Below are 15,878 nucleotides of genomic sequence, written 5' to 3'. Positions count from 1 at the left end.
CCAGCTTTGGGCAGCAGGGCTCTCTGCGGCCTCCAGCACCCAAGGGCTGTTTACTCCGAGAGCTGCGTCACGGTGCCGCTGGGGCCCGGCGTGAGAAGCTGCAGCCGCGGGAGAGGCACGGGGTCTTCCCTCTGAGGCGGCAGGAGGCTGGGCGGGCTCCATGAGCGGGTGCCGCTCCCATGGGGGTAACGGGACGGCACCTGGCCCGGCCAGGGCCACCTTGGGCCGCGCTGCCTCAGCTCCCGCCCAATCACCTCCTCAGCGCCTGACACCGCCCCCCGCCTCAAGCACCCAACAAGCACGACGTCCGCCGCCACGCGGGGAGAGCGCGCCTCGCCAGCTGCGAGGGGGCGGGGCTCCCGCCCCCGCCCCTCCCGGCGGGCCCCGCCCCCCCGGTGGCTCCGCATCGAGGCGGCCATTTTGTGGTGCTGAGCGGTCGGTGGCGTTGGGCTTGCCGTGGAGCGGGGCCTGGGGCAGTTTGGCTCCGTTCTAACCCTTTTTCCCGTACAGGTCCCTCGGTAAGAGTGCGGCTGCACCCGGGCGGGCTGGGCCGGGCCGGGCCACCTGCCCGCTCTGCGGCGTGGCGTGGGGTGGAAGCGAGGGGAGGGGAGGGAGGGCGGCCGGGCGCGGCGCGGCTGGCACGCGTCCCCGCGCACAAAGGGCCGGGCCGAGCGACGCCTCCCGCGCTGCGGGCCCGGGGCGCCGAGCGGGGGCCGCTTCCGCCTCGTCGCGGCTTGGCGTGCTGAGGCCGGGGGGCCCGGGCCGCGGGCCGGCCCTCGCCCGCCCGCTTGCTCGCTCCCTCTCGCCCGCCGCGCCTCCGCCCGCGCCCAGCGGCCGACGGAGCTGCGCGGCCGGCGCGGGCAGGTGAGTATGTGTGGGCCGAGTGCAGGCGCCGAGGGCCTGGCCGGCGGGGGCGGCCGAGTGACCTTGCGGCGGCGCCGGAGCCCGAGCCGGGGCCGGGGCGCGGGGGCTCTGCCGGTCGCGCGGTCTGGGGGTCGCGCGGGCCGGGAGCGGCGCCTCGCGGGCCTCGCGCTGCGGGGGAGCAGCGGGGCTGCGGGAGTTGCGCGCGCGGCGGCGCGGTCCCGTTGTCGGCGCCTCGCCCCTTCGGCGCGCGAGGAAGCGGCGCGGGGCCGCTCCCGGCGGGGCTCGTCCCGGAGGGGGGCTCGGCGGGGTGCTGGCCGCTGCTCCTCGCCCGGCCCCGCGGAACGAAGCGGGGAGGAACCTCGCGTGGGGCGGGTACCTGCCCCACAAGGTGTGCTCCGCGGCTGGGGTTCGTGTCCGTAGGCAGTACCGTCAGCAGGAGGCTTCTGGCCTTTTTGTGTTGTGTGAAGTCTGGGACACATTGTCATCCCACTGTATTTTGCCCCTTCAAAATGTCTTTAAGGAACAGAAATAGTGGTGGATCCTTGCACTAACCCGAAAGCTGCTTCATGGCACACCTGTTTAATGCACAGAATTGAGAGGTACCATATTCTTTTTCCTGACAGGCCTAGGTTCAGATAGGGCTTATTGCCACGAAAATGGATTGCTGTACCAGTTGGCTTGGCATGGATGTGCAAACCATAGCCCTGTAGCAGGGCTTGGTTAATCGAAGCAGGTTGTCAGTACCATTTTGGGAAATGGTTGTATCTCCTTTACTTATTAAAATTTTCCTGGTATCAGAGATGTTTCTAGCCTAAATGCATGAAAATAGATCAGGAGGGATATTTGAATGTTGATGAGTCCAAGCTGGATAAAATAAATATCTTTCTGTGTACAGAATTTAGTACTATATGCAGTATGAGAATAAAAACAAATATTAAAAGCAGTGCTAATGACTTGAAGTAACTTTTTGTAGGTATCTGTACAGAAGGTTGTAGCTGAGCATCTCTGTAACAGAGATGCTTTTGACCTGTGTTCATTTAATTTTCTATAATGAGCAAGGATCCTTTCACAGGACCAGTTTCCAAAAAAAGCCAAGTGAGAAGAGTTGCAACGAAGATCGCTGATAGTATAATTCTCTCTTTAATTTTTGTGTGACTTTATTAATAGTTTTGTAATTGAAGGTGGTTTAGGTGAATACTCATTATTTGATCTAAGTCAGGTTGTGGAATAGTTAAGTTTACATTCTTGCTTATAACTTTGTTGATGTCTCTTGAATGGAAAAAAAATTTTACTTGAGCCGTTTGAGAGTAAAATCTGCTTGTCTGTAATCCAGAGTAATTAATTAAGGTCAAATTGGGAATGAGGCTAGAATAGTAATTGCTTGTAACAGTGCTGCCTTGACTGAAATGTAAGAAGCATGTAATTAATTCTTACCTTTAATTGGATAAGTTCTCTGAAGTGCTTTCTTATGCTCTTGTAGTTCCTGGATAACCTAGGCAATGATATTGACCTAAATTCTCCCCCTTGGTCAAGAGAGGAGGGTGCAATCCCGAATTTAATTGTAGGCGATGATAAATTTTCTGTAACTGTGTATTTTATTTATAACTGCATCTCTAGAAGCTAGTTATTGTCTGTGGCTGTGATTTGTCAGACCTTGACAGGAACTGATGCTGTTGCAGTAGGAAAGCTGCCCTGCCACTTGGCTCTTCATTTCTGCCCATATGGCACTATCCTGTGCAGATGTGAGCACTTGTGCAACAGTGTTGTGAGCTGAGCTAAAGAATGTACATGGGGTGGGCGCATGGGGGGAGGATTTATTGTTCAGCCCTGCAAGTGGTTGTCATCAGTATTTAAACTGCATTCTTGATGGTTGCCTAATTGCATGGGTGCAGGGGTTTTTTTAAATTAAAGAAAAAAAGAAAAGTTGCATATACTTTGGACCTAGTGGTGCTTTGTATTGAGAAGTCTTGTGAAGTGCTCGTAATAGTTCATTCAACAGCTGAACAAGTCTACTCCTTTCTTCTTTGCTTCAATGTATACCTTATCATCTTCACACTGCTGTTCCTTGCTTGCCTACAGGTTTATTTTGCTTTCTTGTGCTTACCTGACTTTTTCAGGTAAGAAATAGTGACTTCGAGCTCTTGGTTTGTCCTTGGTGTCAAAATGCCAATAGCTACATGGCCTATATGTTTCAAAAAACCTTTTGGAAGTGGTGGCTTTTCAGGCTTTTTGTGGATGCAAGCACCAGACTTAAGTGATTGTGCAGGTCTATAATGTGTCCATGCTGACTGACTCCAGATGTGTGTGGCAGAAAATAATGCATGTTGGAATATAATTACTTATTTTTTGAGGCTTGTTAGTTTGTTGACATGCCTTTGTGTGGTTTGAGTGGGCTTAAGAACTTTGAGCCGGCCTTGTTTTGGTATAGCCAGCTGCAGTCAGCCTTATTTTTGAAGAACTCTGTTTCAGGTAGGCTTATGAAATTGGTTAAAAAGAGATGTTATTGTCTCCAGCTGTGTCTTTTAGCTAGGTAGCCTGTATTAAAAGAAAGAGGGGAAGCACTGCTTAGTGTGGGATGGGGTATTTTTTTCAGTGTGAAGTTAGCACCAAAGAGCTTTCCTGATCTTGTTGCTGATGTTAAAATACTAGTTTCAAAACTGACTTCTTTTTTCTGCTACTTATACGCAGCACTTCTTTCCCAAGGAGATAAGCTCTTGATCCACAGAGTGCTTGAGTCAGGAAACTATCTTGAACACCTCTAGTGCTCTGGATACAGAACTGAGCATCCTTAGCCTAGACCTGTGCATCAGTGGTACAAAGACAGTGCCATTAGTAGGGTCTGAGTTTGGGTTTTTAGTTAATCTTAAAGTTGAAGGCTTAAAGCATAAAGGCTTCTGTTAGTGTAGCAGAGCTTGCAAGTATACCAGACTTTAATTGCTTCTTCGCTATAATGCAAGTTGCTAATGGCTTTTTTGTTATGTGATCCCCTGTATTTACATCAGTCCTTTGCCTAGATTGCAGTTCTGTCTTCTCAGTATTGCTGCCATCAAACTTGCAAAAAGATGCACTGATTTTTTTTTTTGTTTGTTTGTTTTTTTCTGCTGTCCTTTCATCTCTGAGCTGGGGGACAAGTCTACAAGCAGCCTTGAAGTGCACCCCTTTCTTTCCTTCTTGTAATAAAACGGGCGAGTCACATCCTTCTTACAGTGTGGCACACAGACGATTTGTCTGCTTAATGCATTATCTTAAATGAAGACATAGTTTTTCATCAAAGCTCGTGGCAGTGTAACTTGCAAGATTTGCCTTTATTTGACTGTCAGGAAAATATCCTCTTCTTTATCAACAAGTAGGGTAGACTTGATCCTGTTCAGTCAGGAAGCAATTGAGTAATGAAACTGAGAATGCCACATCTGAGTGTCAGAACCCTATATGCTGACTGCCTGGAAACAATGCCCTATGGGATTTTCAGTGGCCAATATTGCAGGTGCTATAAATTATCTGTGGAAAAATGTTTCTCAAATTTTTTTAATGGATGTTTTTACAGGTAGACCTCTTCTTAAGAGTCAGAAGTCCAAGTCCAGTTACTGCTGCAGGTACTGTTGCTGGATCATTTTTGTGCTTTCCTACTGGCTCCTTTCATTTTTGGTCATAATCTTTTCTTCTGATAGCTAAAATACATGTGTATGCTCACTGATAAGAAAAATCTTAGGTTCAACAAACTGCTGTAAGTGTATAGTGTGCTGCTGGAATATCCAGAGCAACCTCAAAGCCAGGGGCAGGACATCTGGTCAAAACTGAGAAATTAATTGGTCAGCTTACTGACCAACACATAGCCTTAAGCATTAATTTTCTATCTCAAATGTGGACTTCTCTAGAATACCAGGGTATTGCTTTCAGAAGAGATGGAGGCGGTAACACTTCAGAGTGACTTAATACTTAAATGTACTTAAATGTTTGTATTGACTTTGAAACATTGGCATTGAGTGCAAAATGGTATTAGTAATCTAAGTGTTGTAGCCAAGCAGACAATATGTAGGCAAATGGAAGTCATGTTCTCAGACCCTGCCTGTTTCTTAAAGGTATGTTCTTTTAAGAAGAAACCTAAGAAGAAACTTGTTGTCTTTACAAAATCGTGAAATTGTCATACAAGTTTTTGAGCCCATGTGTGGTTCCTTTCCTCATCTGTCATGCAAAGCCACTCTCCAATGCTTAGCACCTTGTCCAAGGTTGTTCAATAGGTTCAACCTTAGGCTGCTGCAACACCACCCTAAACCAAATATTAAAATGTAGTCCCACTGTAAGTAAGTTTGTCCAAGGAGTTCTGTGGGATTTTTGTTGGGTTTGCTTCTGAGGGAGTATAGAATGGTAATGAGAACCAGTCTACTTTTTTCCTTTTCCTGATTTCATTTTTATTTGACAAAGGCACTGTGAACCCATAGATACCCATTAGGCAGGGGAGAAGTGTCTTTTTGAGGACAGTTACACTTGGTGCATTCAGCATGATGAAGTGGTTTTATTCAGTTCAGGTAGAAAAACAGGAAAATGGCATTGGGGTGCCCGATCTGTGGGCTAAATTAAGCTTCTCAGAACAATTCAATTAGCTGTAGCTTGTTTCTGCCACTCCTGCAGTCTGGAGAAGCCTTGCATGTATTGATGTGAATTGGATTTGTGGATGAAGAAACTGTTGTGGAGAAACTCTTTTAGTTAATTTCTTGTATGACCAAAAAGCAGATCACTCTGCCATGTGATGAATGTAGTTTATCCAACTGAGGATGTCTTCGTTGACAGGAGAGAACTAACTGCATTTGGTCATCTTGGCTTGTGTGTGTTCATGTGGCTAGACGTGCGTGGATTGATATGGTGAACTCTCATGATTTGGAGATTGTGCTTCCATAAGAAACAACACAGCTTGCTTGAGCTGTCTGCAGGTCTTTTAGCTGTTAAACATTTGAGCTCTTAATTTCCTAGAGAGATTTCTGGCTGTCTGATATTAATTTGCACCTTAAAATATCCTTCACACTAAATTTATTATTTCTTAACTAAGAAGATCTAAAACCATAGAGATGTTTAGAGTCTTAAGTTGCTAGAAGCTTTTTTTAATGAAAGAAGTGTTCTGTGTAATGTTTTTTCCTTGATTTGTTAGGCTGTTTTTTTCACAGCAGTTGGAATTACTTCTAAATGCAAGAAGGTTTTTTTTTTCTGTCTTTCTGAATAGTTTAAAAGATATTTTTAAATATTCAGAAATCATCAGTCTTACCATGGTATATACTGAAAAGCCATGCCTGTTAAATAAGAGTATATCTGTAATTTGAGCTTATTGAAGGCTTGTGTCTGACCTAGGGTTTTGGTTGGTTTTTTAAATAACCCATACTGAAAGATGACTTATTAAAAGTTTGTTAACCACTGTGGTATTGCAGCAGAAATCCACCAATATGTGTAGGAATTGTATGTTACATCAGAAGTGATGACTTCAGTTGTGTGAATCCCGGTCTACTGTAATTGTTTTGCAAAAGAATTTTGATGTACTTCCAAATCTAGAAGGCATTTTGACCCTTTGACTCAGATTTGGCAGTCTGGTTTTGTTTATAGGTTGCTTCCCATACTTAGTATTTCAGAATTGAGGCTTTCTCTTTTTTTAGCTGCTGTCCTCAGAGTTAAAGACTGTTTGGGTGATAGGAGTATAATTGATGCAGTGATATTTGTGGGGGTTTCTCAGTAGCAGTTCTCAGTAAACTCCTGGGAGGAAGAGAGGGTGTTAGATTTGGGGCAGATTGGTTGCATTTAAGTATCTTCGAATGTTTCAGATACACTTGCTTAAAAGTCTTATCTACCAAATAGCAGTTAGATAGAAAAGTGTGGAGAGCAGTTAAAAATTTCTGCAACTTGGAATAACAGAGAAAGGAAAAGCAAAAAAAAAAAAAAACCAAACAAAAAAACCATGCCAAAAACCCCACCAAACAACCAATAAATGAGATAAAGGGTGGCGGGGAACACCCAACAGTAGGAACTCTTGTTTTCATATTTAGCAATCCATTGGAAGAGATGGTGAACTCGTTACGATCATCTGTGCTGCATCTTTAGCCTATCATTTCACCTAGAATCATACATTCTCAATGTACAAGATAAAACTGACTGTAGCGTGTAATTTCCTTTAAGTGCAACTCGGCCCATATGGTGGATTTAACGTGTCAGTGATCTAGTCTTTAAATGTCTGCAGACAGTACCTTGAATTTTGTGTTACTTGCATATACAAGGTTTGGTAGTTACACTGTCTGCTTGCCTAGTTAATGGTGTTACTCTGAAATATCTGGTGTGCCAAAGTAGGAGTAATGATAAAGTTACTGGTGGCTTCTGTTTGGCAAAGGATAAATAAATGATAGAGAAATTTGATGTGGATATGCAGAGGGAGTATCTGTGTGTCTGTAAGGATCTCATAAGTTTCTGTCTAATATGGATCACGGCAGCCTGCTGACCCTCTGTCTTGAAATATTTTCAGATTAAATTGATGTTCTAGAGGTGTTATTGTATGATATTGTTGGCTGTAGAGAAAATATTTTTTCAAACTCTAATCTACTTTTAGTCTCAGAATTCACATGACTTATGTTTTTCCTTCCCTATAGTTGTACAACAGTGTTTGGAATGTTTGCAGCCATATAAGCAACGAGTTTTTTCTTGGTGAGTATAAGCATGGATCCTTGGTTTTGTTAATTGTAGCTTTTCTTTATGCTTTTGAAATTTTGTTTTAAAATTGAGGTTTTTATTAATTCTTGCAGAGGCACTGTGGATAATATTTTTCTAAATTAAGTCCTTATATTCTTAAAACAAAGACTGCGCATTTTCAGTTGGAGGAAAAAATGGCAGTTTTGCTGAAGTATATTTTCTTGAATGTTTAGTTAGGAAAAACCTGCTTTATTTCGTGTGACTTAAATCCTTTTCCCAAATCTTTTTGCTTGTTCAGTGTTTTAAGAGTGTTTGTCTTTTGCCTTTAGTGTGTTACAGGAAAAAAGAGGGAAAACCAGAACAGCTAAATGAGAGATGATCAAATGATTGAAAAGAATTTTTTCAGTAATGAGTATTTATTTCTTTAATTGCACTTGGTAATTCAAATAGGTTTTATTATAGAAAAATATTTTTTCTATTCTGTTGAATTACCCACGTTCATAATTTCTGCTTCCATGTTGGTCTGTCCCAGTCTCACCACCAATTTGACAGCACAGTTACATGGGATGTTGTTGAGAGGATGAAAATGACATTCTTGATGTCCTCTAACCATAGGGAGGGTGTGAGGATCTTGATCTGGGGAGGGTAACTTATTGCTGACACCTTTTCACTTTTGTCACTGAGTACTTTGAGTAAGTCTTGGCTTTTGACTGAAGAGGAGAGCAAATTAGATTTTTACCGGTGTCAGTTTTGTTAGTCTACTTGTATAAACTAGAGGAAGAATAGGAGTCTGAAATAAAATACTAAGTCTAATACTAAGGGAATGTTTCAGGGTTGAGGAATTAGCTGTACAGTGTTCTTGTTACAGAAATCTTAAGTATCAATTCAGGATCCAGTTTCACTGTTGTGTTGCTCAAAGAGTTTGTGTAGTTGTTGATTGAGTCTGGGAAACCTTGAAAGCAGGAAGTCAGTGCTGGTTGAGATCTAGCTGAGGATCCTACATGGTGCAAATAAGAACTGCATGTAGTCCAATGTTTTGTTTGAAATGAGTCTTTTAGATAGAAAAAGAGAGGTGATACAGTATTCCTTGGAATTTATTGTAGTGTCTAATGGTCTTCATGTCCAGTTCAAATCTTTCCTGTTTCTGTTCCTGTTGCATTAAAAAACTGCTTGACTGAAGATCTGAGACAATGTGTTTTGAAATACCGGTGCTAAGGACATCTTCTGAAACTCATGGTTGTGTCCTAAAACTTACTCATGTTGCTATGAAATGGTATGCATAAACAAAACATGAGGCAGGAGCATAGGGATCCTTAGATGAATAGTTAGTACAGAAACTGTTTGTGGATTAATACTTTAACAGGTGTGGGGTTTTATTTCTGTTTTTATATGTAGGGTAAAATACAGTGAGACATACTTAGTGCTAGCAACACTGCTGTAGGCGAAACCTGGTAGGCAGAATTTTTTTGTCTACAGGCAATAAAAGTCTGTTGTAATCAGCTTCCCAAGTCAGCGCCAAAACAATTTTTAAAAGTGGTGTTTAAATGTTTGTGAGACTTGTACTTAGTCTTCATAAGATGCCATTAGGATTGTATAATATAAATGGTGTCTGTAAATACTGTTTTGCAGTCTCATACAGCCATTACCTTTTCTCATCTGCAGGTGTGTGGTTTCAGCACAGCATGGCTGTGTTCATCCACTTGCAAGGTCTTCCGATTGTGGTGGGGACCATGGACTTCTCTGGATTGACCATTCCTGATGGGGGCGTGCATATTGTAGGGGGTGAACTGGGTGAGGCTTTCATTGTTTTACCACTGATGAAGATGTGAGGCTTGGTATCATGTATGCAGATGGTCTAAGTAAAAGGTCAAAACTAACTATTGCAGAGCAATAAAAACCTTATGTGCAAAATGTGATTGAACTTAGTCCTTGGTAGTTTCAAAATGGGCACATAGATACGTTAGCAGTTTTGGAACACTGGTGCTGGAGTGAATGGTAGAGTAGGCTAGGCTTTGTGGAATTGACTGTAAATGTGTTTTGGCATAGAAACTGCTTATACTGCTATATATGAAGGAGACAGAACAAGCTTGTGTCTTGTCACTTGTTTAGGAACTGCAATTCAAATCTTGGGGCTGCCTTCAGTATCCCAGTTCAGTTACACCTGTGCTGCATCTTCAGTCAACACAGGACAATCTCTTGCTAGTTACTTATACTCCCTGGTTTTGCCAGTGCTTCTTGTTAACCTGCTACCTGTCCTACCGTGTAGTCCTACTGATTCACCAGTGACATAGAATGCCTCATAGGAATTGGACAGCAAGCTTACCATCCAGAATAAAACTTAGTACTATTTTGCATTGAAAATTTATATTTATGCAAACTGTCAAAGTTTACCATGCTCCTTCATGAAGTCAGAGAACTATGGTTTTTCATGGAGTTCCTCTTTCTCTATTGTGTTCTGATGGGGATTGGGGGGAAATTCCTGGCTTTGGCACAGATGCACTAAAGAGTGAAGGAGACAAGAGGCTGAGTTGTGGGAATGAATTGCCTTTTTTCTGAGCTGCTTATGAAGTACTGAATTGAGACAGTACTAAGTTTGGAAGTGGGACTGATTTAAAGGCAGGGGTTTTGGTGTGGTACTACATAGAGAATGGTTTAATCATACTTATCAGTGATTTGGACAACAGTGTTTGCAAAGGTAGGTAAGGTTTTGAAAAAGGTAGCAGTGATTATGTAGTTTCCAGAGAGGAAACAATAGAGGCTCTTGTTAGTGAAAGTTTGCCATAGCTGCTCGGTTTTGCTCTGTATGATAATATGAAAGATTTCTCCAGTTTCAAGAGGAACCGTCTTCTGTTGGAACTTAGTGATGTGCCAGGTTTGGGGCTCAGCACGGACAGAGCTTAAAACTGAAGAGAGTAAGAATGGTTACACGTGCAGGTATACAGGACCCGCGCTGTTAGCAGAGCAGAAAACGTGTTTTAAAAAAACAAAAATTATGATCCCTGAAGGGATCGATATTAATGTAAGTGTGTTCTCTTCTGAATTGCCCTGATACAAATGTGCCTTCCTGATTGGTACCTCTAAGTATCTGAATAGTCTTTAAAAGCTAAAATACTTCATGGTGGCTTTTATGGGAAAGAAAAGGCTCTCCCTTTTAAACAGAAATGTGTACTTTCAGAGATGCAGATTTACAAATATTTTCTGTTGGAAGTAGTGACTTGTCTAAATCCTGGAGTATTTGTTCCTGAAACAGGTCTAATCCTCATAGTGGAATAAGAAGTTTTGGAGAAAAGCTGTACAGCTTTGGGGGTAGGCCTAGTAACTACCCCTTGTTTTAATCATGGTCTTGAGCACTTGAGAAAAAAGGATTCCCAGAGTTACTGGAGTGAAAAGCCTGCTCGTGTCTCAGTTTAGTTACCAAGTTAGTACAAATTCATTTTCTGCTGAAGAAAATTTTAGAAGAGATGTTCTGGTGAAGTATTCTTATTTCCGAGATGTAGCTGTGACTGTGTCTGATTAGTCTGGGGTTGTTTGTTAAACAGTCTGTTTTGATGTAGTTCAAAGTTCTTAAGTAGTCCTTGCAGGAGAGGACAGAGGCTGAAATATAAAATCTTGAAGCAGAGGCAGGCCCTTAGTTTCTTTCTGAGAAACTAAGTTCTCTATATGGTCAAGGTCATGCTGGTGAAATGTGGATGGGCTTTAGTGTTGCCTGTTGGCCTTGTTTGTGACGAGCTATGTGATGGCTCCCAGTGCAAGTTGTATCATATGGTTTTGGTCTTGCTCTAAGGCTGTATGTTTCAGGGTAAAATTGTTGAGGTCCTCTATTGAGTAATTTCTTATGTAATGTTCTACCAAGTATGCATCTGCTTGAGGAAGCTGTTCCTGAAACTAGCTGCAAATGAAAAAGATAGCCGGCTTTGCAAGGCATGCTGAGTATAGGGACTGCTGGGTCAAGTGAAATCCTGTTGCAGAACGTGAGTGAGAACCCAAAGCAGCCCAAGTTTCATAACTTGGGAGGGGAGAGGAAGGATGACTTTGGGGGAGGAGGCAGTGGTATGAGATTTTTGCCCATACAATTTCTCCTATTTCAACTTTCTGATCAGCTGCCTTGTAACAAGCTTGGCCAAGTTAGTGAAGTGCAGGATGTGTGTGCTCTGACAAATGCTGATGTTCAGCTTTTCTAGCTGTAAAGTGCACAGAGTTCAAATTTTTCACGGAATCTGCAGCCTCTGTAAACATGGTTAAATGGCTTCTGCTGTTTTTTCCAGACTTCCCTTTAGTTGTGATACTTGTTTTTTTAATGTTTGACTGAAACTATATAAAGGCCTTCCTCACCAAAATTGATGTTTATTTATAGAAGCCCTATTGTATGAGATCCTGTTACTGAAGTCAGGAGATGTGTATGTTCCTCTTCAGCCTCATGTAGGTGAGCTGAAATGACTCCCATTCTTCAGGATTGCAGCTGTTACTGAAGCGGACCACTGCAGAGAACTTAAACAGTGTACTTCCAGTACTTTTAGGAGTACGTTGTCTTTGTGTGTCCCTACTTAGTGAAAAGGAGAAATAAGTTTACTAGCACAAGAGCCATCTTGCAGGTGTAATTTCTCCTACAAGTGTTAAGCAAAATGTCTCCTCCACATTTGGAGGCATGAAATTCTGTTGCTAGTGTGAGAAAGTGGTATTTTAATGATGTAAATCTGCAGAGAAGATGATGGATGTTTGAGGTGTGGGTGGATAAACTGTTTAAAAAAGAGAATGTAGCTTTGTACTGGCTGTTTGCATTTCCAGATTTTTTTTTAATTCTTACTGTTTATTTTTCATCAGAATGTAAAACCCCAACCATCCTGACTTTTCCTTAATTTCCTTCCCCCTCTCCTTTCCCAATTAAAAGTTAGGGAGGTGGTAGTTGAATCCCTGCCCCACCCCAACCTCTAGCCATATTAAAAGACTGAGTCCTGGACTGATTCAGATCCATGCTGGGCAAACTCAACAGTTTGTTACCAGATACTTCAGAAAAGTAACTTGCAATGTTTCTTGGTGGCTAAAATATTGTTTCTTTTGGTGTGAAATCACTGTGTTGTGAATTGAGCTTACAGGCAAGAGCATTTTTTTTTTCCCCATACTGTTGCAGGCTGCTTTAACAGTAGTGCAGATGAGTCTAAAAGCAGTGCTTTAGAGGAAGACAGCAGATCATCTTCTGGTAGAGAAGTTTCTTTGCATTGTGGTTATAATACTTGAGGTGGTGGGGGTGCCTCCATGGCCAGCCCTTGGCAAATGGCCTGGTTTGAAAAGTGTGTCGATGGAGTAGCTTTTCCCTGCATTAAAAGCTTTGACTTTCCTAAAGATCTTTGATTTCTGAACCACACTTGAACTTCAGAGTAGTTCTTCATAAAATAATGTTAATCCTTTTATAGATGCAGTTCAGTATCATTGCTGTTTATGCGTTGTGTGAACCAAAATGCTGCTGCTTATTTCTGTTGCCAGTGCATGTCTCCCTATTCTTGTAGTGTAAGATTAGAAGGTTTTTTAATTTCACATGCGTCTGTTTTATACATCTTTAATTGAATCTTCAAGATACAGCCTTACTGTAAGGAGGACAGTATTGAATAAAACTTGTATTTTTGGATCTTGTGAGCTTGAAGACTACAGGAACGGATCGTAATTTGTATCTTACAATTGTGGGAAATGACTGACAAAAATTTGGGAAAAATAACTCCTGATCAGGCTTTTTCACTAAATGTACCTTGAGAGAAACTACTTTGGCAAGATTTCTTAAACCTTTCTATTATCTGTTGGAAACATGTCTTAATAAAGACTGTTTTTATTTTCTGGTTAAAATGGTGGAGAATTGGCAAGAAAGCAATGCAAATATGGATGCAGTATAGACAGTCTTCTAAAATTGGTTAAAGAAACTATGTATTTCTAATATCTTTGAACTGTATTGCATTTTTAGTGATGAGGTGACATAGTGTTCTTGAGTGTTTCCCTAACATGGTAGCTGTTGAAAGATTGTTACTGTGTGTGTTTTTGCCCACTTCCTGTTTATTGGATTCCTTGTTTTCATCAAAACTGGGAGGGGGGAGAGAATATTATGAAACTTCTATCTCAGTTGTGAATAAACATTGGGTTGCAGAGTTCTTAATTGACCTGGAACTTGGACTGCTGGACAAAGGTTGAGCTTCAATCTTTCATGGTCCAGTAGCTACCACTTTGAACGCTTCTTTTGAATGATTCTGCACACTGTCACTTGGGAACCTTTGTTTAATAGATAATTGCCCCCATTACTTTCTGCAAACCAAAAATACAGGGGTCCCTTAACATCTAGCTTTTGGGGATTATGGTACATAAGCTTATTTTGTGTATGTCTTGATTAGTGATTGATATTTAATTGCATTTTTCAGGGGAATAAAATCAGCAGTGTTGATATTACAAAATGACAAAACATCCTCCGAATAGAAGAGGGATCAACTTTGAGGTGGGAGCCCAGTTGGAAGCCCGTGACAGATTAAAAAACTGGTATTTTTTTAAAACCATTCATATTATATTAACTCTAAGTCTTTAATATCTTAAACATTTTGTATTGGTACAATATTTAGAGCCCTGGTCATTGGTTTGTAGGAAAGTAGTTAATTTATAAAAGTTTATATACCAGTGGTTCAGATGGGCGATAGATGCTGATATGTTGTGCTGGTCCTTAAAAAGAAGTGTACTGGTGCTATCTGTATCTGGGAAATAGGACCACTCATAAATCTAGTGGGACTTCAGACTCTGATACTCCTGAATTCACACTTCAAGTTCTGTGCAATACACAGATTGCAGAAATTATGGAGAGAGAAATGCTTCGCAATACAGAATACCCAATGTAGTTCCTCACTACTTGCTTTCCCATTGCTGTTGTGAATTCGTAGGCTTTAAAGTCTGATTGAAATTGTTACAGCCTGTGCTCATTTGAGGATGGTCAGCTTTAGAATTAAAGAAGTGGGTGAGGAAATGCATTCCACGCTAAGAAGTCTGTTCTGGAGCTTGTCTTGCAGACTTCAGTTCTGAGGAGGAACACTTTTCTTGACTAACCACTGTAGTAGGAAGGGGAAAAAGGACCTAAAAGTTACTTGGGCTAACTTTGAGCCTTCTAACTGTTTATTTTAGGAAGTCAGCTCAAAAATTATCATTTAATAATGCTCAGTCAATGAAGCATACAATGAAAATTGCAGGAGTCAAAGACTTCTTAAGTACAGGAATTAATTTGGTTTTGTTAGCTTCTTAAGATATCTTCTTTCTCCTGAAATCAGCTATAGTTGACTCTTATTTAAGAGTCTGTGTGGGTTAGACATGATTGTACTTCAGGCTCTGGAACCTGCTGGCAGGTTAAGTGTGCAGAAGTCACCGTGTTGAAAACCATCTGGACATCCCAGAAGGATGGAGCACTGCCTTAGACACAGGGGGCTTGTTCCAGAACATCTTGGTTGCATGCGGAGTATTTCTCTACTTTCCAGGTACAAGGGAATTGGAATTGTGAAAATGAGTAAACATAGCTCTTTATAGAAAGAGCATGAAGTACAAATGTTAAATCATACTTGCATGTTATGTTGGCTTTCCTGTTTAACCAAGAGTTGCGTAGGTAGGGCTTTGATTTGAATCTGCATGCATGTTTTGTATTCTTGAGCTTTGTTTATATAGAAAAAAAAATCATGCCTACAAAGAAGAGATTTCTTAGCCTGTCTGTAATGTAGGCTTATTAAAGATGCAGTTCAGTATAGATTGTGTTTGAGTAAGGCTAGTAACTTGTGTCCATGACTATTATCATTCTGACACATTTGGACAACAACAGTACCTCAAAGTATAGGTGTACACAGCTCCTACGTGGGAAAACTTTGAGGGGGGGAATTCAACACCCCCTATAGTTTCCACAGATCCCTTGTCTTAAATTTGAATTTTGGATATTGCTGCATGTCCAAAACTAAGTGGTGGTGTTTGTTTTTAAAAACACTTGATCTTAAATGACCTGTCTTATGCACAGTGTTTTGCAACTCTTTGATCTCACAACTAAACTTTCCGAACTGGAGAGTTAACTTTCTTTTGCTTGCTAAGCTTTTGAAACCTGGGTCAGAAAGTCCATGTTACCTTGACTGGTGATCTGTGTATTTCTGTTTTCGGGGTTCATGAACCAAAACTTGTAAGAGCTGGGGGCTTATTCTCTCTTAGCAATATCAGTGGTGACAGGGTGACATGTCCCCAGGTGTGGATTTGTAGAGGACAGCAGACTTCTTTTTCCTCTACTACTTTCACCTGCTGCTGTGTGAACAGGACCACTCTATGGTGTGGTAACAATGTTCTTTTATGTGGACATAAAACTTTCT

At 41.8% G+C, this 15,878-nt stretch overlaps 1 protein-coding gene across 10 annotated transcripts in view; it reads left to right on the top strand.

Annotated features, from left to right (window-relative positions):
- Positions 1-384: 384 nt before the first annotated feature.
- PHF20 (PHD finger protein 20) overlaps positions 385-15,878 on the top strand; it is a 74,427-nt gene continuing 58,933 nt past the window's right edge. For 5 of the 10 annotated variants that reach the window (XM_069808648.1, XM_069808640.1, XM_069808632.1 and 2 more), the window contains exons 1-5: positions 385-518; positions 4,409-4,457; positions 7,485-7,539; positions 9,187-9,315; positions 13,923-14,037. In XM_069808648.1, coding sequence (XP_069664749.1) covers positions 13,955-14,037 — 83 coding nt within the window. In that variant the 5' untranslated portion in view covers positions 385-518; positions 4,409-4,457; positions 7,485-7,539; positions 9,187-9,315; positions 13,923-13,954. Of the gene's footprint in view, positions 519-4,408; positions 4,458-7,484; positions 7,540-9,186; positions 9,316-11,614; positions 11,753-13,922; positions 14,038-15,878 lie in introns of those variants that run through there. The other 5 variants (XM_069808588.1, XM_069808600.1, XM_069808609.1 and 2 more) reach the window with 5 other exon arrangements.

This window comes from Haliaeetus albicilla, chromosome 2 (assembly GCF_947461875.1).
Source record: "Haliaeetus albicilla chromosome 2, bHalAlb1.1, whole genome shotgun sequence".
In the NCBI taxonomy this organism is placed as follows: Eukaryota; Metazoa; Chordata; class Aves; order Accipitriformes; family Accipitridae; genus Haliaeetus; species Haliaeetus albicilla.
The sequence above is the reverse complement of the archived record's forward strand: the minus strand, read 5'-3'. Positions and strand labels throughout refer to the sequence as shown.